The sequence below is a fragment of the Procambarus clarkii genome, chromosome 91 (genome assembly GCF_040958095.1).
Source record: "Procambarus clarkii isolate CNS0578487 chromosome 91, FALCON_Pclarkii_2.0, whole genome shotgun sequence".
NCBI lineage: Eukaryota > Metazoa > Arthropoda > Malacostraca > Decapoda > Cambaridae > Procambarus > Procambarus clarkii.
In genome coordinates, this window is record NC_091240.1 from 16,409,888 (window position 1) to 16,434,445 (window position 24,558).

The following is a 24,558-nucleotide window of genomic DNA, read 5'->3' on the forward strand; positions in this document are numbered from 1 at the left end:
GGAGATAGAGGCAGTGATGGAGAGGATAGAGGCAGTGATGGAGAGGATAGAGGCAGTGATGGAGGGGATAGAGGCAGTGATGGAGAGGATAGAGGCAGTGATGGAGAGGATAGAGGCAGTGATGTACGAGACAGAGGCAGTGATGGAGGAGATAGAGGCAGTGATGGAGAGGATAGAGGCAGTGATGGAGAGGATAGAGGCAGTGATGTACGAGACAGAGGCAGTGATGGAGGGGATAGAGGCACTGATGGAGGGGCATCTATCTTGAGGTTATCTTGAGATGATTTCAGGTTTTTTTTTTTAGTGTCCCCGCGGCATGGTCCTCGACCAGGCCGCCACCCCCAGGAAGCAGCCCGTGACAGCTGACTAACACCCAGGTACCTATTTTACTGCTAGGTAACAGGGGCATAGGGTGAAAGAAACTCTGCCCATTGTTTCTCGCCGGCGCCTGGGATCGAACCCAGGACCACAGGATCACAAGTCCAGCGTGCTGTCCGCTCGGCCGACCGGCTCCCCGGCATAGAGGCAGCGATGGAGGGGATAGAGGCAGTGATGGAGAAGGATAGAGGCAGTGATGGAGGTTGTTACGACCCTGGGTTCTTAATTGGAAACCAGAGATCAATTTGAGTTCTAAATAATTGTAGACATTGATTCATAGGATTGGATCATGTGAGAAGGATGTTTAATTAACAATAACATTTACATTCATGGCTTCTTAAATCCTGGGTATGCATTTGTTCCCGTCTTCCTCTCCAGACTTAAGATGAATCTTGTTAATCACAGAGCATTCAGACTCTGTGCTTGTTGATTATTAAATATAATATAAAGCTAGATATCAGCTATTCTTAGATATAAGAATACAGGCATACCTCAGAATAAGAGTTTAATCCGTTCCTGGAGACGCCTCGCCTTCCGAAAACTCGCATTCCGAAGTTAATTTCCCCATAAGAAATAAAGGGAAATGAATTAATCCGTTCCTGACTACCCCAAAAACCCCACATCAAACTAAATTTTTATACCTAATTTACCTAATTCATCTAAATAAACCTACAAAACTGTGTTCCAGTTATTACTTACCTTGCTGTCAAGTGCTGTAGGCGTATGGAAGATGGTGAGGAGGGGGGAGGAGGAGAGGAGTTACTGTTTGGAAGGGGAGTCCCCTTCCATAATCACATCACATAACCCCATGCCTTGTAACACTATGGATACCACTTCTCTTTCTAAATTTTTCAAACCAGCCCCTACTTGCCTTAAACTCTTTCTTATCTGCATCACTCGTTGCAGGGGTATTCTTTAGAAGGTCTTCGTGCAACACCCTGGCTTTCTCACAAATAATGGCCTCCGAAACACTATCACCCCTCAACTCCTTGTCGTGTATCCAAATTAATAACAACTTTTCCACTTCTTCAAGTATTTGTGGTCTTTGTGCCGTTAATGTTCTTACTCCTTTTGCCACTTTAGCACCCATAATCTTATTTTTCTTCTTAAGTATAGTGCATATTGTTGTACTGCCTACAAAGTTCAACAACACGTGTACCGTTCTCATGCTTCCGAATGATCTCTTGTTTCTCCTCTATTGTCATCCTCACATGAGCTTTCTGGCCTTTATCCTTACCACTGGCTTTCTTGGGACCCATGGTGAGATATATAATAACAAATTGTATAGACAAATCACCAAAAATCCAACAAAACACTGAAAATCCGCGAGAAGAATTGATGTGGGGGTAGTCACTGAGCGCGAGACAATGGTAAACTGAGGGGCGGAGGGGCGACGATCGCCGAACCACCACGCGCTAGGTCGGCCTGTACGCGTATCAACAAACTCGCGTCCCGAAGTAACCCTCGCCTTCTGAGACAAATTTTTGGAGTAAATACTGCTCGCCTTCCGAAAACCTTGCATACAGGGACAATCGCATTCCGAGGTACCACTGTAACTGTAAGTTACTTTAACAATTCTAACTTTAACAATACTTTAATGAATGTCTGGTGTGGGGTTTTCTATTTTGCTTTCCCGACTGCAATGCGTATGTCGCCAATGTACATGTGGCAGACGCTTCACAAAGCTGTCGGAATCAGCAGAGAAAATACGAAAGCAACCGTACAGGGCCTGGGAGCAAGGTCGAGTTAGAGTCCTTGAGGGTCTCTTCTCAAGACTAGCCTCACCTGGTCCTGGTCCACGTTAATCGTTGGAATCTCCTCAATGCTTGAAACACTTTAAGGGACTCCTAGGGTCCTCATCACATTTATAGTTTAGTGAATAATAGGCAACTCGGTGTTGAAGACACCTGGAGCTGAAGGCTGGAGTAAATAGTTGGCAGTATTCAGAAGTAGTTCAACGGAAACACCGCATAAAGCTTAACAGTAGTTTATTTACTAACTTAACCATTAATACAAAGGGTGCTTGATTTACTTTAGATTGGCATCAGAAAGGCTATGGTTGCATTAGCGAGACTCTTGACATCTGGCTAATCGATTCGGATCCACACGTGGAGAAACACCTAACTTAACACAGTTGACAGTCAATCATTAACACGGCAAACCTAACTGCCGGTGTGCAAAGGGATCACAAGAGTTCCAACCGGATACTCGGGTAATGATGATGCGCAATAACTCACAATGGCACTGTCAATGGGACAGGCAATAACATGCACAATAATAATATCACACAATAACTAAATGTGTGGTGTATGTGAAGCTCACATTCACAGACGAGTGTAATGTCGTGATACCACACAAATAAACACGCATACACCGTCGGGTGTCTAGGTCTCCACCTATACCTGTGTCAGGTATAAGAATGTGAGAACTGTGGTTGATCCCTCAGATCAACACAGACAGACACAATAATACAATAACAAGATCTTGTACTTACAGGTAGGCTACCTCTCTTATTCACTCACTCACTCAGGCACATTTATGCAAGAACTTGTAGATAGCCTGACGGCTGGTTTCGCTCGTTCTGACGTGAGACCATTGGTGACAGGCTTTCCCACAAACCGTACTTGACACGGGTGTACTCGCAGGAGGGCGTGCTGTATGTCTAACACACACACCATACACTTGATGGCACTGGCGGTGTGTAAGGGTGGTAACGTGACGTTGTACAGTGAGGCAGGGTGGCTGGCGGCTTGAGGTTAGCTACACGCTCTGGACAGTAGTGGCTGGTGGCTGCAGGTTATATGGTACCATGCGGTACACTGTGGTAAAGTCACACACAGGTTACTTAGGCAGCGGCACTCCGTAGTTCACTCTAGGTCACTCACAACAATCTCAATTTGTCACCGGGGGTTGCCTGATACCAGTCTGTTTCGCTCTGGTGATTTGTCACTAGGCTTCCAAACAATATAGTCATGATCGCAATTCCGGGCGAGCGTTGGTATATCAAAAAGACGCTGAGTTTAACGTGATGGTGAGGAATGGACGGTATCCAGCCAATTGGCCGATAGACAGAACAGGACACGTCCTCTATGTATGGGCTTCCTCATGTGAATACCCTTCCAGCGGCTGCAGGGCATCTCGTGAGACACACACAAGGGATTACAATTTGACCAATGGCATTGCAGCAAAAGAGCGGGAACCAATCATATTGATCGTTCCATGATCAGTAGCAGAGGTGACGTCATGAACACGTCACGACTACGTCACAGTTGTTATTCTCCATTGCGCCGGTTGAGGCTGACCCCAGAGGTCAGATCTATCGCCTTGCTGGCGTCCTCTCTCTCTCACGATGTCACATCCATTGTGTACCCAGTGACTCTATGGCATGGATGCTTAACTTCCCTGTATCTACTTCCTGCCTGGACATACGGCGGCCTCCGTATTGTAAACAAATTCCTGGTTAAGTGGGCATCCTGGAGATACCCAACATGCCAGTTTACTATCCAGGGTTAACAGAGATAGGGCTTGTACACGAGATCGGTGCACTGTGCACTGCAATTAGCCATTCAAGTCAGCTGTGGGATAATCTTGAGAGACCATCCTCTCACATCTGGGAATACTTGTGATGATTGCTACCATACGATCAGTTGAGTATCCGCCAGCAACATCATTGTAGGCTGAGAGAGCTGCTTGCTGGTCCTTCTCTGCGGCAGCTGTAGTGGTGACTACACCTTTCCTGTGGGCTCTGTTCTCCTCCTCCTACTTTTTTCTCTCCCTTTACCCTATGTCCAAGATAAGTACCTTTCTCCAATTTTATCGTGCTACTAAGGCTATTCTCTATTTTGTTTATCTGTTCTGTGAATTCCTCAGCCGTTGCATCTGGCGGTTTGTATATTTGAATAATCACTAAATTTATTTTCTCTATTTTTAATCCCAGTACCTCTACCACCTCATTTGTAACGTTTAGGAGCTCTGAGCATACAAGGTCTTCCCTAATATACAGACCCACTCCTCCATGTGACCTAATTTTCCTATCACACCTGTATAGGTTATATCCTGGAATCCAGATCTCACTGTCCAACAATTCCCCTGCATGGGTTTCTGTGAAAGCTCCAAATACTGCATTTGACTCCGTGAGGAGGCCATTTATGAACTGTACTTTGTTGTTTGTTCTTGTTTTCAGTCCTTCTATGTTGGCAAAGATGAATGAGGTTACTCTATTAGTGATAGTTTGAATGGGAGACTTTTTCGGCAAGCCCATTATTCGTGGACATAATGAGTTTGTTCTGACCAGTACTGATTGTTGTAGGGCAGTTGTCTGTCGTAGTTGTAGTTCCCTTTCATTGTGTAATTGTATCTATAATTCTGGAATGCAAGTGGATCTGGATAAGGAACAGTAGCAGTGCAAGGACTGTACCTTGGGGTACAGAGCTTTTAACATCGCTTGGACTCGATTTTATCTGATTAACTGTTACTCTTTGTGTTCTGTTTGACAGGAAATTGAGTATAAAGCATCCTACTTTACCAGTTATTCCCACTGACCTCATTTTGTGAGCTATCACCCCCATGGTCACATTTGTCGAACGCTTTTGCAAAGTCTGAGTATACAACATCTGCATTATGCATTTCTTCTAGGGCTTCTGTGATTTTGTCATAGTGGTTGAGTAACTGTGACAGACAGGATCTTCCCGCTCTAAATCCATGTTGTCCGGGTTGTGCAAACTGCCTCTATCCCCTCCATCACTGCCTCTATCTCCTCCATCACTGCCTCTATCCCCCTCCATCACTGCCATTATCCCCTCCAACACTGCCTCTATCCCCCTCCAACACTGCCTCTATCCCCCTCCATCACTCCCTCTATCCCCTCCATCACTGCCTCTATCCCCTCCATCACAGCCTCTATCCCTTCCATCACTGCCTCTATCCCCTTCCATCACTGCCTCTATCCCCTCCATCACTGCTTCTATCCCCTCCATCACTGCCTCTATCCCCTCCATCACTGCCTCTGTCTCGTACATCACTGCCTCTATCCCCTCCATCACTGCCTCTATCCCCTCCATCACAGTCTCTATCCCTTCCATCACTGCCTCTATCCCCTTCCATCACTGCCTCTATCCCCTTCCATCACTGCCTCTATCCCCTCCATCACTGCCTCTATCCCCTCCATCACTGCCTCTGTCTCGTACATCACTGCCTCTATCTCCTCCATCACTGCCTCTATCCCCTCCATCACCACCTCTATCCCCTCCATCACTGCCTCTATCCCCTCCATCACTGCCTCTATCCCCTCCATCACCACCTCTATCCCCTCCATCACTGCCATTATCCCCTCCAACACTGCCTCTATCCCCCTCCATCACTGCCTCTATCCCCTCCATCACTGCCTCTATCCCCTCCATCACAGCCTCTATCCCTTCCATCACAGCCTCTATCCCCTTCCATCACTGCCTCTATCCCCTCCATCACATCCTCTATCCCCCTCCATCACTGTCTCTATCCCCTCCATCACTGCTTCTATCCCCTCCATCACTGCCTTTATCCCTTCCATCACCACCTCTATCCCTTCCATCACTGCCTCTATCCCCTTCCATCACTGCCTCTATCCCCTCCATCACATCCTCTATCCCCCTCCATCACTGTCTCTATCCCCTCCATCACCACCTCTATCCCCTCCATCACTGCTTCTATCCCCTCCATCACATCCTCTATCCCCTCCATCACTGCCTCTATCCCTTCCATCACCACCTCTATCCCCTCCATCACTGCCTCTATCCCTTCCATCACCACCTCTATCCCCTCCATCACTGCCTCTATCCCCTCCATCACTGCCTCTATCTGCTCCATCACTGCCTCTATCCCCTCCATCACTGCCTCTATCCACTAAATCACTGCCTCTATCCTCTCCATCACTGCCTCTACGACCTGTATCACTGCCTCTATCCCCTCCATCACTGCCTCTATCCCCTCCATCCCCTCCATCGCTGCCTCTATCCCCTCCATCCCCTCCATCACTGCCTCTATCCCCTCCATCACTGCCTCTATCCCCTCCATCCCCTCCATCACTGCCTCTATTCTCTCCATCACTGCCTCTATCCCCTCCATCACCACCTCTATCCCTCCATCACTGCCTCTATCCCCTCCATCACTGCCTCTATCCACTAAATCACTGCCTCTATCCTCTCCATCACTGCCTCTACGACCTGCATCACTGCCTCTATCCCCTCCATCACTGCCTCTATCCCCTCCATCCCCTCCATCACTGCCTCTATCCCCTCCATCACCACCTCTATCCCTCCATCACTGCCACTATCCCCTCCATCACTGCCTTTATCCCTCCATCACTGCCTCTATCCCCTCCATCACTGCTTCTATCCTCTCCATCACTGCCTCTATCCCCTCCATCACTGCCTCTATCCACTCCATCACTGCCTCTATCCTCTCCATCACTGCCTCTACGACCTGCATCACTGCCTCTATCCCCTCTATTCCCTCCATCACTGTCACTATCCCCTCTATCACTGCCTCTACCCCCTCCATCAATGCCTCTATCCCCCTCTATCAGGAGCGTACCCAGATATGGAAAAATGAGGATCTGAAACATCATACAGGGTACAAAACACAATCGAATCTTGCCCATAGTAGGAAAACAGCATGTCAAGGATTTGGGAATAAAGATGTCCGACGATCAAACGTCTAGGGAGCATAACCAAGCAAATATCGCGTTAGCCAGAAAAATGATCGAATGGTTACGAGAACTTTCAAATCCAGGGATCCCATCACAATGGTTGTACTCTTCAAGTCACTTGTGCTGTCTCGTCTCGAGTACTGCTCAGTACTCACTTCCCCCTTCAGAGCAGGAGAGATTGCTGAAATAGAGGGAAAACAGAGAACAAATATTGCGTCAGCCAGAAAAATGATCGGATGGTTACGAGAACTTTCAAATCCAGGGATCCCATCACAATGGCTGTTCTCTTCAAGTCACTTGTGTTGTCCCGTCTCGAGAACTGCTCAGTACTTACTTCCCCTTAGAGAGCAGGAGAGATTGCTGAAATAGAGGGAAAACAGAGAACATATACGGCACGCATAGACGAGATAAAGCACTTAAATTATTGGGATCGTCTCAAAGCTCTCCAAATGTACTCACTAGAAAGGAGACGAGAGAGATATCAAATAATATACACATGGAAAATACTGGAAGGCCAGGTCCCAGATCTACACAGTAAAATAACAATGTAATGGAGTGAACGATATGGAAGAAAATGCAAGATTGAACCAGTGAAGAGCAAAGAAAGGTGCCATGGGCACAATCAGAGAGCACTGTATAAACATCAGAGGTCTACGGTTGTTCAACGTCCTCCCAGCGACTATAAGAAATATTCCTGGAACAACCGTGGACATCTTCAAGAGAAAACTGGACTGTTTTCAAAGAGAAGTTCCGGATCAGCCGGGCTGTGGTGGGTATGTGGGCCTGCGGGCCGCTCCAAGCAACAGCCTGGTGGACCAAACTCTCACAAGTCGAGCCTGGCCTCGGGCCGGGCTTGGGGAGTAGAAGAACTCCCAGAACCCCATCAACCAGGTATCAAGCAGTGATGGAGGGGATAGAGGCAGTGATGGAGAGGATAGAGGCAGTGATGGAGGGGATAGAGGCAGTGATAGAGGGGATAGAGGCAGTGATGGAGGGGATAGAGGCAGTGATGGAGGGGATAGAGGCAGTGATGGAGGGGATAGAGGCAGTGATGGAAGGGGATAGAGGCAGTGATAGAGGGGATAGAGGCAGTGATGGAGGGGATAGAGGCAGTGATGGAGGGGATAGAGGCAGTGATGGAGGGGATAGAGGTGGTGATAGAGGGAAAGATACCTGGAGAGGGTTTAGGTGTGGGTGTGGGTGACAGTAGTGGGTGTGGGTGACAGTAGTGGGTGTGGGTGTCAGTAGTGGGTGTGGGTGACAGTAGTGGGTGTGGGTGACAGTAGTGGGTGTGGGTGACAGTAGTGGGTGTTGGTGTCAGTAGTGGGTGTGGGTGACAGTAGTGGGTTTGGGTGTCAGTAGTGGGTGTGGGTGTCAGTAGTGGGTGTCAGTAGTGGGTGTGGGTGACAGTAGTGGGTGTGGGTGACAGTAGTGGGTGTGGGTGACAGTAGTGGGTGTGGGTGACAGTAGTGGGTGTGGGTGACAGTAGTGGGTGTGGGTGACAGTAGTGGGTGTGGGTGACAGTAGTGGGTGTGGGTGTCAGTAGTGGGTGTGGGTGTCAGTAGTGGGTGTGGGTGTCAGTAGTGGGTGTGGGTGTCAGTAGTGGGTGTGGGTGTCAATAGTGGGTGTGGGTGTCAGTAGTGGGTGTGGGTGACAGTAGTGGGTGTGGGTGACAGTAGTGGGTGTGGGTGACAGTAGTGGGTGTGGGTGTCAGTAGTGGGTGTGGGTGACAGTAGTGGGTGTGGGTGACAGTAGTGGGTGTACTCACCTAATTGTACTCACCTAATTGTGCTTGCGGGGGTTGAGCTCTGGCTCTTTGGTCCCGCCTCTCAACCGTCAATCAACTGGTGTACAGATTCCTGAGCCTATTGGGCTCTATCATATCTACATTTGAAACTGTGTATGGAGTCAGCCTCCACCACATCACTTCCTAATGCATTCCATTTACTAACTACTCTGACACTGAAAAAGTTCTTTCTAACGTCTCTGTGGCTCATTTGGGTACTCAGCTTCCACCTGTGTCCCCTTGTTCGCGTCCCACCAGTGTTGAATAGTTCATCCTTGTTTACCCGGTCGATTCCCCTGAGGATTTTGTAGGTTGTGATCATGTCCCCCCTTACTCTTCTGTCTTCCAGTGTCGTGAGGTGCATTTCCCGCAGCCTTTCCTCATAACTCATGCCTCTTAGTTCTGGGACTAGTCTAGTAGCATACCTTTGGACTTTTTCCAGCTTCGTCTTGTGCTTGACAAGGTACGGGCTCCATGCTGGGGCCGCATACTCCAGGATTGGTCTTACATATGTGGTGTACAAGATTCTGAATGATTCCTTACACAGGTTCCTGAACGCCGTTCTGATGTTAGCCAGCCTCGCATATGCCGCAGACGTTTTTCTCTTTATGTGGGCTTCAGGAGACAGGTTTGGTGTGATATCAACTCCTAGATCTTTCTCTCTGTCTGTTTCATTAAGTACTTCATCTCCTATTCTGTATCCTGTGCCTGGCCTCCTGTTTCCACTTCCTAGTTTCATTACTTTGCATTTACTCGGGTTGAACTTCAACAGCCATTTGTTGGACCATTCACTCAGTCTATCCAGGTCATCTTGTAGCCTCCTACTATCATCCTCTGTTTCAATCCTCCTCATAATTTTTGCATCGTCGACAGTAGTGGGTGTGGGTGACAGTAGTGGGTGTGGGTGACAGTAGTGGGTGTGACAGTAGTGGGTGTGGGTGACAGTAGTGGGTGTGGGTGACAGTAGTGGGTGTGGGTGTCAGTAGTGGGTGTGGGTGACAGTAGTGGGTGTGGGTGACAGTAGTGGGTGTGGGTGACAGTAGTGGGTGTGGGTGTCAGTAGTGGGTGTGGGTGTCAGTAGTGGGTGTGGGTGTCAGTAGTGGGTGTGGGTGACAGTAGTGGGTGTGGGTGCCAGTAGTGGGTGTGGGTGTCAGTAGTGGGTGTGGGTGTCAGTAGTGGGTGTGGGTGACAGTAGTGGGTGTAGGTGACAGTAGTGGGTGTGGGTGTCAGTAGTGGGTGTGGGTGTCAGTAGTGGGTGTGGGTGTCAGTAGTGGGTGTGGGTGTCAGTAGTGGGTGTGGGTGTCAGTAGTGGGTGTGGGTGACAGTAGTGGGTGTGGGTGACAGTAGTGGGTGTAGGTGACAGTAGTGGGTGTGGGTGTCAGTAGTGGGTGTGGGTGTCAGTAGTGGGTGTGGGTGTCAGTAGTGGGTGTGGGTGTCAGTAGTGGGTGTGGGTGTCAGTAGTGGGTGTGGGTGTCTGTAGTGGGTGTGGGTGACAGTAGTGGGTGTGGGTGACAGTAGTGGGTGTGGGTGTCAGTAGTGGGTGTGGGTGACAGTAGTGGGTGTGGGTGTCAGTAGTGGGTGTGACAGTAGTGGGTGTGGGTGACAGTAGTGGGTGTGGGTGACAGTAGTGGGTGTGGGTGTCAGTAGTGGGTGTGGGTGACAGTAGTGGGTGTGGGTGTCAGTAGTGGGTGTGGGTGTCAGTAGTGGGTGTGACAGTAGTGGGTGTGGGTGTCAGTAGTGGGTGTGGGTGACAGTAGTGGGTGTCAGTAGTGGGTGTGACAGTAGTGGGTGTGGGTGACAGTAGTGGGTGTGGGTGACAGTAGTGGGTGTGGGTGACAGTAGTGGGTGTCAGTAGTGGGTGTGACAGTAGTGGGTGTGGGTGACAGTAGTGGGTGTGGGTGTCAGTAGTGGGTGTGGGTGTCAGTAGTGGGTGTGACAGTAGTGGGTGTGGGTGTCAGTAGTGGGTGTGGGTGACAGTAGTGGGTGTCAGTAGTGGGTGTGACAGTAGTGGGTGTGGGTGACAGTAGTGGGTGTGGGTGACAGTAGTGGGTGTGGGTGACAGTAGTGGGTGTCAGTAGTGGGTGTGACAGTAATGGGTGTGGGTGACAGTAGTGGGTGTGGGTGTCAGTAGTGGGTGTGGGTGTCAGTAGTGGGTGTGGGTGTCAGTAGTGGGTGTGGGTGTCAGTAGTGGGTGTGGGTGTCAGTAGTGGGTGTGGGTGTCAGTAGTGGGTGTGGGTGTCAGTAGTGGGTGTGGGTGTCAGTAGTGGGTGTGGGTGTCAGTAGTGGGTGTGGGTGTCAGTAGTGGGTGTGGGTGTCAGTAGTGGGTGTGGGTGTCATTAGTGGGTGTTGGAAATTTCCAACAGTTATACTCATCCCTAATACAACAGGATGTATTTCCTGTATTAGGCTTCATACACATCTAATGTTCATTTAATAATCCTTAATACAACATGATGTATTTCCTGTATTATGAGTGATAATTGACTAACACTACTAATATGTAGTTTAGTACAGTATTGTAGAATTTACTGTATTAGGTTGTGGAACATCATGTAATTTCTCCTAGAATTGTGTAGTGTTGCGTCAGCCACGCACGGGGGATAAAATTTCCACATACCTGTAGATCTAACACCAATGTAACCATTTACTTTCCTTTATTAGGAATAATAATTTAGTAATAGGTTTACTTTTAGTATACAATAGTTTGCTGGAATTTCTTTACCCAGCTTAATCGCTGTTCCAGTGAATCATATCATAATCTAACATCATTTCCACCACCAAGCCTGTATTGTTTTATTTGTGCCGTCTACATTAACTGACGTGCATTGTGAGAATTAAACATCACCGCATAGAGAATTTATCTGAACCATCAAGAGTGTTCATACACGCCCCCTTCCCTATTTAGCGTTAATAAATAAATATAATTTATGCTCAAATCCTCACGGCGAGCTATTGCGCATGCGCGACTTTGGGGAAGGAGGGAGAGGACTCTCGCCATATTCTCGATCAACAAGTGGTGCTCCGTAGCGGTCCGACAAATCTTACCATCCTGAAGACATCTTTACATCCATAGACGTTAGATTGAGGACGCAGCTTATCAGAATCACGGACACCAGTTCGGCAGGCATTTTTACCTCATTTGTTCTATTTAACGAGCTCTTAAATAAGATCATATAGGTGCCATGTCGTTATGATGCGGGTGTAAAAATAATCTCATGTAAGTGCAGCTCTTTCCTCTCCAAATATTTAGATATTACCGTATGCAGGCGATGAGTCACAATAACGTGGCTGAAGTATGTTGACCAGACCACACACTAGAAATTGAAGGGACGACGACGTTTCGGTCCGTCCTGGACCATTCTCAAGTCGATTGTGATGAGGAGGTAGGGACAGGCAATAAATAGGCAAGAGAGAGCTGAGGAGGAAAGTCAGGTGTAGGGGATAGTAGTAATGAGAACTGCAGCAGGCCTATTGGCCCATACGAGGCAGCTCCTATTATAACCACCGAAGGAGATAGTAATAGGAAAAAAGAAGAGGATAGCAAGGGAGCGTAGGAGAAGACAATGAACAGAAAAAGGGGGAAGAGAGAAAGAAAAGGAAAGAGAAAAAGATAAATGGAAGGGGGAAAGCTTATGTTAAGTCACGTTTGTTAGAAAGATTAGAGCATTTGAGTATATACTGTGAAAGGGAAGAGTCCACAGCAACAAAGCCAGGACTCAAGTTCATGTTGGGTACATTGTGTATAAGAGCCGATTCTACAAGACGGCGTCTGTGTAGAGTAGAGGCAGGAAAGATTATTTTGGAGGAAGACCAATCAATGGGATGATTAGAATCCCTCACATGGCAGAAGAGAGCATTGTTAGTGTCTGCAGACTTAACACTTCTCTTGTGTTCTTTAAGTCTGTCATTCAGTGTACGGCCAGTTTCGCCAAAGTATTGGAGAGGACAAGATGAACAGGAAATAGAGTAGACACCAGCAGCATTAGATGCAGGAGGAGCAGTGTGAACTAGATTGCTACGAAGTGTGTTAGTTTGTCGAAAGGCGAGTTTAATGTCAAGAGGACGAAAGGTATTGGTAAAAGTTTTGAGTTCAGATATGAAGGAAAGGCATAGTACAGTGCTACTAGTGTTGGAAGCAGGTTTAGGATGAAAGAAATTTCGTTTAGCTTGAGAGTGGGCACAGTTGATGAAATGCAAAGGATAACCAAGGCGAGAGAATGATTTGTAGATAAAGGCAATTTCAGAATCAAGAAACTGAGGGTCGCTGATGCGTAGAGCGCGGAGGAAGAGAGAGACGAGGACACTTTTCTTAACAGAAGGAGGATGGTAGGAAAAGAAGTGAATGTACATGCCACTATGCATGGGTTTACGGTAGACAGAGAAAGAGAACCCAGACACAGAGCTGTGAACATGAACATCAAGAAAAGGAAGGAGGGAATTAGATTCCCACTCAACTTTGAAATGGATAGAAGGAGCCAGATTGTTAAGAGAGGCGAGGAAAGGCTGGAAAAGATTAAGGTCATGAGGCCATAAAGCAAAAATGTCATCAACATATCGAAGCCAGAGAGAGGGACGAGTATCAATAGAAGGAAGAAGAACAGTTTCGAAGTATTCCATGTAGAAATTAGCAAGAACAGGGGAGAGAGGGGAACCCATAGCGACGCCGAAAGTTTGAGTGTAATATTTACCGTTGAAAGAGAAAGAGTTAGATTCAACACAGAGTCTAATGAGATCGAGGAAAACGTCAGTGGGAAGTGGGAGAGGAAGGAGGCCCTCTGACGCCTTCTGTCTGAGGAAAGAGAGAACGTCATCGAGCGGAACATTAGTGAACAGAGAATCGACATCAAGACTAAGCATCTTACAAGAGGGTTGCAGGCGCAGTCTTTCTATGAAGTCCTGAGAGTGACGAAGGTGGGCAGGGGAAAAAGTGCCAAGGTAAGGTGTCAGGGTTTTAGCGAGCCAGGAGGCAAGAGGAGAGCTGACAGAGCCCCGTGAAGAAATGATAGGACGAAGAGGAACACCAGGTTTATGAGTCTTAGGAAGACCATAGAAATAAGGAAGAGAAGGGCAGATGACACGGAAACGTTTAATGAGATCAAAGTCAGGAGGGCAAAGACTAGAGAGCTGTCTTAGTTTGCGGTTAAAGGAAGTTTTGAGGCGATCCAAAGGGTTAGAAGTCAGAGGAGCATAAGTGCGAGAGTCAGAGAGCAAGACATCTGCTTTTCGGAGGTAGTCCTCACGGTCAAGGACAACCACCGAATTGCTTTTGTCGGAAGGAAGGATAAGAATAGAGTTGTTAGATTTCAGGGAGGCAAGAGCAAGCTGGAAGCGACGAGGAAGGTGGTTATTTTTAGAAAACAAGCTGTCAAGAACGGGGATTAGGGCCCCTCTAAAGGCAGACAGGTCCGAAAGAGTACTAGAGTTAGAATTGACAAACCTGTCAAAGGAACTAATGAGATCAATGCCACAGCGTGGGCCAGGGGAAGTAGCAAAAGACAGACCAAGACCAAGAAGTTCTTGCTGGTGCTTAGAAAGAGAGTAGGATGAAAGGTTGGTAACACAGTCAGAGAGAGAGTATTTGGCCCAAGGACTGTTGGAGATCAGGCGTTGAAGTTTGTTGTGTAGTGTGGAGGAGTGGTGGGAAGAGGAGACGTGAGCAGTGTCAAATGCAATTGGAAAAATGATATTGCATAGATCACTGGGAAGAGAAGAGGACAGAAAGCGTTGCTGTTGACGAACAGCAAGAAAAGCCTCGTCAACTTGCAAGGAGGTGGCATGAATAAGTTCTTGAAGAAGAAGGCGGGCATGTTCAGGGAAAGGAGATCCCGAAGTGTTGAACTGGAGAAAGTGAGATAAAGAATGAGGGAGAACTTGTTCAGCAAGACAGTCTTTAAGAAACCTGAGCTGGTTCTTTCGACGCTTGGCGGCAAGAAGGGAAGATTCAAAGGCGCGAAAAGGCCGTTTGAAGGAAGGTAGAGCATCAAAGAAATTAAACAGAGTAAGACGCGTACGTGTGGTATCCATATGCAGGCGATGAGTCACAATAACGTGGCTGAAGTATGTTGACCAGACCACACACTAGAAATTGAAGGGACGACGACGTTTCGGTCCGTCCTGGACCATTCTCAAGTCGATTGTGATGAGGAGCTAGGGACAGGCAATAAATAGGCAAGAGAGAGCTGAGGAGGAAAGTCAGGTGTAGGGGATAGTAGTAATGAGAACTGCAGCAGGCCTATTGGCCCATACGAGGCAGCTCCTATTATAACCACCGAAGGAGATAGTAATAGGAAAAAAGAAGAGGATAGCAAGGGAGCGTAGGAGAAGACAATGAACAGAAAAAGGGGGAAGAGAGAAAGAAAAGGAAAGAGAAAGAAAGAAATGGAAGGGGGAAAGCTTATGTTAAGTCACGTTTGTTAGAAAGATTAGAGCATTTGAGTATATACTGTGAAAGGGAAGAGTCCACAGCAACAAAGCCAGGACTCAAGTTCATGTTGGGTACATTGTTTATAAGAGCCGATTCTACAAGACGGCGTCTGTGTAGAGTAGAGGCAGGAAAGATTATTTTTTTCGACGACGAAACGTCGTCGTCCCTTCAATTTCTAGTGTGTGGTCTGGTCAACATATTACCGTATATGTGTGTGACTAGTTTGGAGGTGGAAATTACGGAATTATCATTATTGCAGCATGGTGCAACACCCCTGAGGAAGCGTGTGACCGCCATACCCTCAGGTGTGCCAAGTAACACTATCTCAAACTGTTTCCAGCCTGGCGTACAGTGAACTGCATCTACGTCCCCTGTCACAGCTGAGACATAATCAGTTTTCATTGTAGATAGTACCTTATTATTCAGAGTCCATATCCATATATCTATATATCTGATACTGCCATTTATTCATTATTAATCTTCACATTGCAGTAGTATTTTGCATTACATATTTTACTCATTACCTATGTGTGTGCATATTATAATTATTATCATTATTGCATAATATATGTTCCAGAGAACAACATAGAGCGGATAGAGGTGTCTAGAGGTGAAGTGGAAAATATGCAAAAGGAGCTCAGTAAGAACAAAGCAGCTGGCCCAGATGGCGTGTGGAAACAGGCTAACATAGTTCCAATCTACAAAAGTGGCAGCAGGGAAGACCCCCTCAATTATAGACCTGTATCATTGACAAGTGTATTAGTGAAAGTATTGGAAAAAATAATCAAAACTAAATGGGTAGAACACCTGGAGAGAAATGATATAATATCAGAGAGACAATATGGTTTTCGATCTGGAAGATCCTGTGTATCGAATTTACTCAGTTTCCTTTGATCGAGCCACAGAGATATTACAGGAAAGAGATGGTTGGGTTGACTGCATCTATCTGGACCTAAAAAAGGCTTTCGACAGAGTTCCACATAAGAGGTTGTTCTGGAAACTGGAAAATATTGGAGGGGTGACAGGTAAGCTTCTAACATGGATGAAAAATTTTCTGACTGATAGAAAAATGAGGGCAGTAATCAGAGGCAATGTATCGGAATGGAGAAATGTCACAAGTGGAGTACCACAGGGTTCAGTTCTTGCACCAGTGATGTTTATTGTCTACATAAATGATCTTCCAGTTGGTATACAGAATTATATGAACATGTTTGCTGATGATGCTAAGATAATAGGAAGGATAAGAAATTTAGATGATTGTCATGCCCTTCAAGAAGACCTGGACAAAATAAGTATATGGAGCACCACTTGGCAAATGGAATTTAATGTTAATAAATGTCATGTTATGGAATGTGGAATAGGAGAACATAGACCCCACACAACCTATATATTATGTGAGAAATCTTTAAAGAATTCTGATAAAGAAAGAGATCAAGGGGTGGTTCTAGATAGAAAACTATCACCTGAGGACCACATAAAGAATATTGTGCAAGGAGCCTATGCGATGCTTTCTAACTTCAGAATTGCTTTTAAATACATGGATGGGGATATACTAAAGAAATTGTTCACAACTTTTGTTAGGCCAAAGCTAGAATATGCAGCTGTTGTGTGGTGCCCATATCTTAAGAAGCACATCAACAAACTGGAAAAGGTGCAAAGACATGCTACGAAGTGGCTCCCAGAACTGAAGGGCAAGAGCTACGAGGAGAGGTTAGAAGCATTAAATATGCCAAAACTAGAAGACAGAAGAAAAAGAGGTGATATGATCACTACGTACAAAATAGTTACAGGAATTGATAAAATCGATGGGGAAGATTTCCGGAGACCTGGAACTTTAAGAACAAGAGGTCATAGATTTAAACTAGCTAAACACAGATGCCGAAGAAATATAAGAAAATTCACCTTCGCAAATAGAGTGGTAGACGGTTGGAACAAGTTAAGTGAGAAGGTGGTGGAGGCCAAGACCGTCAGTAGTTTCAAAGCGTTATATGACAAAGAGTGCTGGGAAGACGGGACACCACGAGCGTAACTCATCCTGTAACTACACTTAGGTAATTACATAGATTAATCTTATAGAATACCCCCCAAAATGTGTCATGGGAGGCTGGCTCTAGAATTATATAATTTACAGTCATTGCTTAATTAATAGAATTTATTTATATAATCATAGATCTATAAGACACTGATTTTCTCATTTAATTACTCATTCTGGTCCTTCGAGCTATCTTAGAATTTATCATTATTTTACATTTAAAATTATACATTTTATTAGTATTATACTGGAGCCAGATTTCCCCACAGTGGGTGTGGGTGTCTGTAGTGGGTGTGTCTGTTGTTGCTCGGTCACTTTCTTAACTGCTTCTAATATTACTTTCTCTCTGGTAAATTGTGAATCGATTAGCTGAATATCCTTCATGCACTTTCCTATATCCTGTGTAACTTCTTCCATCTTTTCTGATGAAAGATTTTTTCTCTGTTGAATTTCCTTTCCTAACCTATTATTTCATTAACATCTGGACTTGATTTAACTTCAGCTATCTTTATTATTTTATTTTCCTCCTCCAGGACTTATCCTTTAGTTTCCCACTGATTCTCATTTGTGTATAATTCCCTTATTTAATCTTTCAGGGCTGTAACTTGGTTTCTCAAGTTTTCATTACTACTGCTCAAATTCTTAATTCTATCCACATGATTCTTTACAATGATCTCTATTTTTGCCAACCTGTTGTGAAACCTATTCCTGCTAATATTTTTATCAAAACCATCAAAATTAATCTCTTCTGTTTTGTCCTTCCTCTTGCTTTGGTCACCATGTGCTCCCACACATTTTTTCAAAAATACTATTTCTGGTTTGTTTCTTTAACTATTTTTGGCTTCTGTCTGTTTTGCAGACATTCATACACGTCCAAGCAATTTTTCATTCTGCTATGCCTTGGTTATCCCAACCAAAATATTAAAAGCACTGGAGCCCCCCTAGCCCACAACCCACCCACAATTACTAGTACACCAATCTATCTGCTGTATTTGCCATTACGCCGTGGGCCGCTATTTGGGCGCAGGGTTTTTTAGCAGTCGAACAGGGTCCTGGCATCCAGGTTTCTTGTTACTGTTCCTGGTCCTCGCCGGCCTTGTGTAGCCTTGGGTCATGTGTTGTGGCCAGTGTATTCTTCTTGTGGTGATACTTGCAGTGCTCCCTCCTCTCTGGTACATCCCTATTCTTCACCTACTCCATGAGTGTAGCTTCAGAGAGCCACAAGGGGCTCCCCCCAGAAAACCAGCATAGAATGTAATGAAATGCCAATTTCTGGCCGAGTACCGGCAGCTCCCCGACACCCTCCATCTCCAACGGAGTAGCGGGTGTTTTCTCAATCATCATAGAACTAAGGGTGGAGCAGCCAGCTGACCTGGTCTGCCTCCTTCCTCCCTGTAAACCAGTGAGGTAGGTGGAACGAACGAGCTCGCACTAGTTTCATAAAGTTTTGATAATTTCTTTACAATTTTTAGGGAGTTCTTTTGGCAATTTTGTGGCATCAGTCTTCTCACCAGCAGTGGTCTGTTTTGTTTCACTGACTTTCTGGGTGCTTCCCCTGGTAGTGGTGGACATGATTAAAACTCAGACAATTCTATCATAGTGTTACTACTCTCCGTGTCTCTTTAGAGGAGACCAGATTCTGGCTGGTGGTCCCTGGGAGGCTGAAAAGACTCCTCGACTGATGGCACCTAGTAGTTTGGCACTATATCCCCTGGAAACACAAACCGAAACTGTCTCTATTTTCCGCTTGTTACAACTTGTAATAAAGTTGTTACATCTTGGCTTAACGTGCTTATGATGTATTAGAACATTGTTACAACTTGATATATTGGTTGTTATAACTGGTTAGGAAGTGTTAAAACTTGTTCGAACGTTGTACCAACGTCGTAGTTTCGGTGTGTGTTTGGCGGGTCAGCATTGTAGCTTCAAGGAGATACCGGGGATCCCCCAGAAATTGTAGTTTCATTACATTCGATGCTGGTTTTTTATTTTACTGTAAATTTGTTTAAATTTAGATTAAGATACTCAACCAGTTTTCATTCAGTTTGTTGCTAGCTTTACATTATTAAAATTAAATTATAAAATTAACAAACTTACCTAGCAGCTTGTAACATTTCTTCTGGGACATGGAGGGAATTAGTAAAGCTCCGCTTTGTTTTGCCAGCTGTTTTAGCCAGTTCTTGAATAGCTTTAATTACAAGCTGGCATTCTTTCACACCCATTTTGATGGCCTTCATAAGGTCTTGTTGAAGAACATTACTTCCCCCACCTTCCAGCATTACTAATTAAAATAAAGATTATTAGAAAATAATTACAAAGATCAAAATAAGATTGAATCATGAATGTTATACATACCTTGAGGTGATTTGACGTAATACATAATAATCTACAACAAAATACATAATACAATACATAATCTGACCTAAGCCATAATACATTTCCCAAATACACCACAATGTGTCCCCCCCTTCATATACCTACTGCCCAGAAAGGATAAGCATGCAATATAAATGCCAGTGTAATTAGACATGCTCTAATGATCATAAAAATCCATCTCTTTGGTATCCAACCCACTTTACCTCTTCATTTCTTCCTAACTTAAAATAATACAGTATTTAAATGTTATATACTGTATATCCAAAGCTTCGATGTTATACTGAATTTATGTTAATCTGAAGCTGACTAATGCAAGCCAAACAATGATGATGATGTGTGGTTTGGTGGGAGGGGTGGTGGTGGTAGTGCTTACCTTTCAGTAATTACCTAAGTGTAATTACCAGAGTGTAGTTAAAGAATGAGAGCTATGCTCGTGGTGTCCCCATCTTCCCAGCACTCTTTGTCAGATAATGCTTTGAAACTACTGAAAGTTTTGGCCTCCACTACCTCACCTAACTTGTTCAGTCTATCTTCTTGAGGTTATCTTGAGATGATTTCGGAGCTTAGCGTCCCTGCGGCCGGGTCCTCGACCAGGCCTCCTTTTTGTAACACACCCCCAGGAAGCAGCCCGAAGCAGCTGTCTAACTCCCAGGTAGCTGTTTACTGCTAGGTAACAGGGGCATCAGGGTGAAAAAAAACATTTTGCCCATTTGTCTCCGCTTCCACCGGAGATCGAATCTGGAACCTCAGGACTACGAATCTGAAGCGCTGTCCACTCAGCTGTCAGTTTACTACTCTGTTTATAAAAGTAAATTTTCTTATATTTCTTTGGCAGCATTGTTTAATTGGTTTATATCTATGACCTCTTGTCTTTGAAGTTCCAGGTCTCAGAAATTCTTCCCTATAAATTTTAAAGATTCCTGTTACTATTTTGTACATAGTGATCATATTACCTCTTTTTCCTCTATCTTCTAGTTTTGGCATATGTAATGCCTCTAACCACTCCACATAGCTCTTGTCCTTCAGTTCCAAAAGCCATGTAGTTGCATGTCTTTGCACCTTTTCCAGTTTGTTGATGTGCTTCTTAACACTACTGCACCGTGCGCGCGAGACCCGGACTACCCAGTGTGGGCCTCAGCGTTTCAGATGAGTGGGCGGTAATTCTGAAAAGTGTATACTCTTTTCAATTTTGTCACCTCAATTCTCATCCAAGGTTTTTCAATTTGGTATCATTGTGTTTGCAATAGAATTCTCTACAGGACTAAAGGCATATAAAGTCCAAAAGCCTGGCATACCATCCACAACAAACAGAGAAAGTGAGTGCGTGTTACCCGGGTGCGCACAAGAGCAATAAAATGTGTACACTCTTTTCACTTTTGTCACCTCAATTCCCGCCCTAGGTCTTTCCTTTTTGTATGAATGTATTCGCAATGAAATTTCCTACAGGAGTATATGCATACAATATCCAAAATCACGGCGCGCCCCTCCCGAAGTCGCCGACGCAATGCTGCCTCGTTACCGGAAATGCGTCTACTAAAAAAACGATGCAATGCTGAGTCGTTATCGAGCGAAAGTGTTAAGATATTGGCACCATACAACCGCTGCCTATTCCAACTTTGGTCTAACAAGAGTTATGAACAATTTCTTTAGTATTTCACCATCCATGTAATTAAAAGCAATTCTGAAATTGGAAAGCATAGGCTCCTCGCACAATGTTCTTTTTGTGGTCTTCAAGTGATAACTTTCTATCTAGAACCACCCCTAGATCTCTTTCTTTAATCAGAATTTTTTAAAAGTTTTTACATAATTTGTAGGTTGTGTGGTCAATGTTTTCCTATTCCACATTCCTTAACATGGCATTTATTCACATAACATGGCATTTGAGGGGCATGACAATTGTCTAAGTTTCTTATCTTCCCTAGTATCTTAGTATCATCAACAAACATGCTCATATTTAAGTGTACAGTATTCAATCTGGTAGGTCATTTATGCAGACAATGAATATTATTGGTGCAAGAACTGAACCCTGTGGGACTCCACTCGTGACATTTCTTCAGTCCGATACATTGCCTCTGATTACTGCCCTCATTTTTCTGTCAAATAGAAAATTTTTCAGTCATATTAGAAGTCTCCCTGTCACTTCTCTAGTATGTCCCAGTTTCCAGAACAACCTCTTATGTGGTACTCTGTCGATAGCCTTTTTAGGTCCAGATAAATGCAGTCAACCCAACCATCTCTTTCATGTAAAATCTCTGTGGCTCGATCATAGAAACTGAATAAATTAGTTACTTTCCAGATCGAAAACCATACTATCTGTCAGTTATTACAACATTTTTCTCCCAGGTGTTCTACCCATTTTGTTTTAATTATTTTTTTTAATATTTATACTATCACACAATGTATTTATTTATTTATTTATTTATATACAAGAAGGTACATTTGGGGTTAAGAGAATACATAACAATGATGATTTTACATTCTTGTAAAGCCTCTAGCACGCATAGTGTTTCGGGCAGAGGTTATCTTGAGGTTATCTTGAGATGATTTAGGGGCTTTTAGTGTCCCCGCGGCCCGGTCCTCGACCAGGCCTCCACCCCCAGGAAGCAGCCCGTAACAGCTGACTAACTCCCAGGTACCTATTTACTGCTAGGTAACAGGGGCATTCAGGGTGAAAGAAACTTTGCCCATTTGTTTCTGCCTCGTGCGGGAATCGAACCCGCGCCACAGAATTACGAGTCCTGCGCGCTACCCACCAGGCTACGAGGCCCCCTATCCACCAGGCTACGAGGTACAGGTCTATAATTGAGGGGGTCTTCCCTGCTGCTACTTTTGTAGATTGGAACCATGAGTCTTATTTCCACATATTTGCTAGGATTCCAGTATACAGGGATGCCTGAAAAATCAGTTAAGTGGAATGCTGACCTCAGGTGCACACACTCTCAGAACCCATGGTGAAACTTCATCTGGACCAACTGCTTTCTTCTTACTGAGCTCATTGAGCATTTTTCCACTTCATCTCTAGACACCTCTATGTGTTCTATGTTGTTCTCTGGACTTTTTATTGTGTCTGGATCTCTGAAGACTTAATTTTGCACAAACCACACTTTGGAGCTGTTTGTTTAATGTTTTGCACAATTCATTTTCATTTTCTGTGAACCTTTTTCCCATTTTCAAACTCTGAATATTATCCTTTACCTGCAATTTGCTTTTTATAAATTTACAAAATAGGCCTGGTTGTGTTTTACATTTGTCCGCTATCCCTTTCAAAAAAAAAATCTTTCTGCCTCTCTCTCTTTACTGCTGTGTAGTTGTTTCGTGCTTCTTTGTATCGCTGATATGTTTGAGGGTTTGGCCTCTTACTTGAGATTATCTTGAGTTATCTTGAGATGATTTCGGGGCTTTAGTGTCCCCGCGGCCCGGTCTTCGACCAGGCCTCCACCCCCCAGGAAGCAGCCCGTGACAGCTGACTAACACCCAGGTACCTATTTTACTGCTAGGTAACAGGGGCATTCAGGGTGAAAGAAACTTTGCCCATTTGTTTCTGCCTCGTGCGGGAATCGAACCCGCGCCACAGAATTACGAGTCCTGCGTGCTATCCACCAGGCTACGAGGCCCCTGGAACAACTTCCTGCACTTGTGGGGAGTGAGGGTGAAATTGGATATATGAAAGTGAGCTTCAAGGTAATGTACTCAAACATAAATGGGATTACCAATAAAGCAAGTGAACTGACAGAAAGGGTGCAAGAAGAAAACCCTGATGTAATAGGACTCATGGATATAAAATTGTCAGGAGTCATAACAGATGCTGTGTTTCCAAAGGACTACTATATAGTAAGAAAAGAGAGGGAAGGGAGAGGAGGTGGAGAAGTGGCCCTGCTGATAACGAAGGACTGGAGTTTTGATGAGATGGAAATTCCGAGCTGCGACAGGTTCAGAGATTACATAACAGGAACTATAACAATGGGTGGACCTAAGATAATAGTGGCAGTCATTTACAACCCTCCCCTAAATGACAGAAGACCCAAACAGAAGTTTGATAGGAACAACATGGCAACAAATAATATAATAGAGAGAGCAGCTTCAGTTACCTGCAGGAATGGCTCAAGACCCTTAATCATGGGCGATTTCAACCATGGAAAGATAGGCTTGGAGAATGGGGACCCACATGGTGGTGCAGATACATGGAGAGCTAAACTCTTGGAAGTGGCAACAAGGAACTTTCTGAGCCAGCATGTCAGGGGACCCACAAGAGTGAGAGGCAATGATGAACCAGCTAGACTTGACTTGATATTCACCCTGAATGAGTCAGAAATAAGGGAAGTCAAAGTTGAAGCCCCCATAGGAATGAGTGACCACAGTGTACTGACTTTTGAGTACTTGGTGGAGGTAGAGATAACCTATCCAAGGATGGGATCGGAGGGGAAAAGACTAAATTACCGAAGAGGAAAATATGACGAGATGAGAAACTTCCTAAAGGGAATACCATGGGAAACAGAACTTAGAGACAAGAATGTGTACGACATAATGGATTTTGTCACCAATTAGTGCCAGGAAGCTGCAGACAGGTTTATCCCGGTTCAAAAGGAAAAAAACGAAAAACAACAGAAAAACCCATGGTTCAATCAGGAATGCAAGGTAGCGAAGCAACTGAGTAAAAGAACATGGAGAAACTACAGAAATAACAGAACACCAGAGAGTAGGGAGAGTAGGGAGAGATACCAGAGGGCCAGAAATGAGTACCTCAGAATGAGGGAAGCAGAGAGACATTATAAAAATGACATAGCGAGTAAAGTCAAGACCCAACCAAAGCTTCTCCACAGCCACATCAGGAGGAAAACAGCAGTAAAGGAACAAGTGATGAAATTGAAAAAAGGGGA

The 24,558-nt window shown here is 45.0% G+C and overlaps 1 protein-coding gene across 3 annotated transcripts in view; it reads right to left on the bottom strand.

The window, feature by feature from the left end:
* PNPase (polyribonucleotide nucleotidyltransferase 1) overlaps positions 1–24,558 on the bottom strand; it is a 343,937-nt gene that overhangs the window by 163,639 nt on the left and 155,740 nt on the right. For all 3 annotated transcript variants that reach the window (XM_045767790.2, XM_045767791.2, XM_069318828.1), the window contains exon 5: positions 19,403–19,586. In XM_045767790.2, coding sequence (XP_045623746.1) covers positions 19,403–19,586 — 184 coding nt within the window. The remainder of the gene's footprint in view (positions 1–19,402; positions 19,587–24,558) is intronic.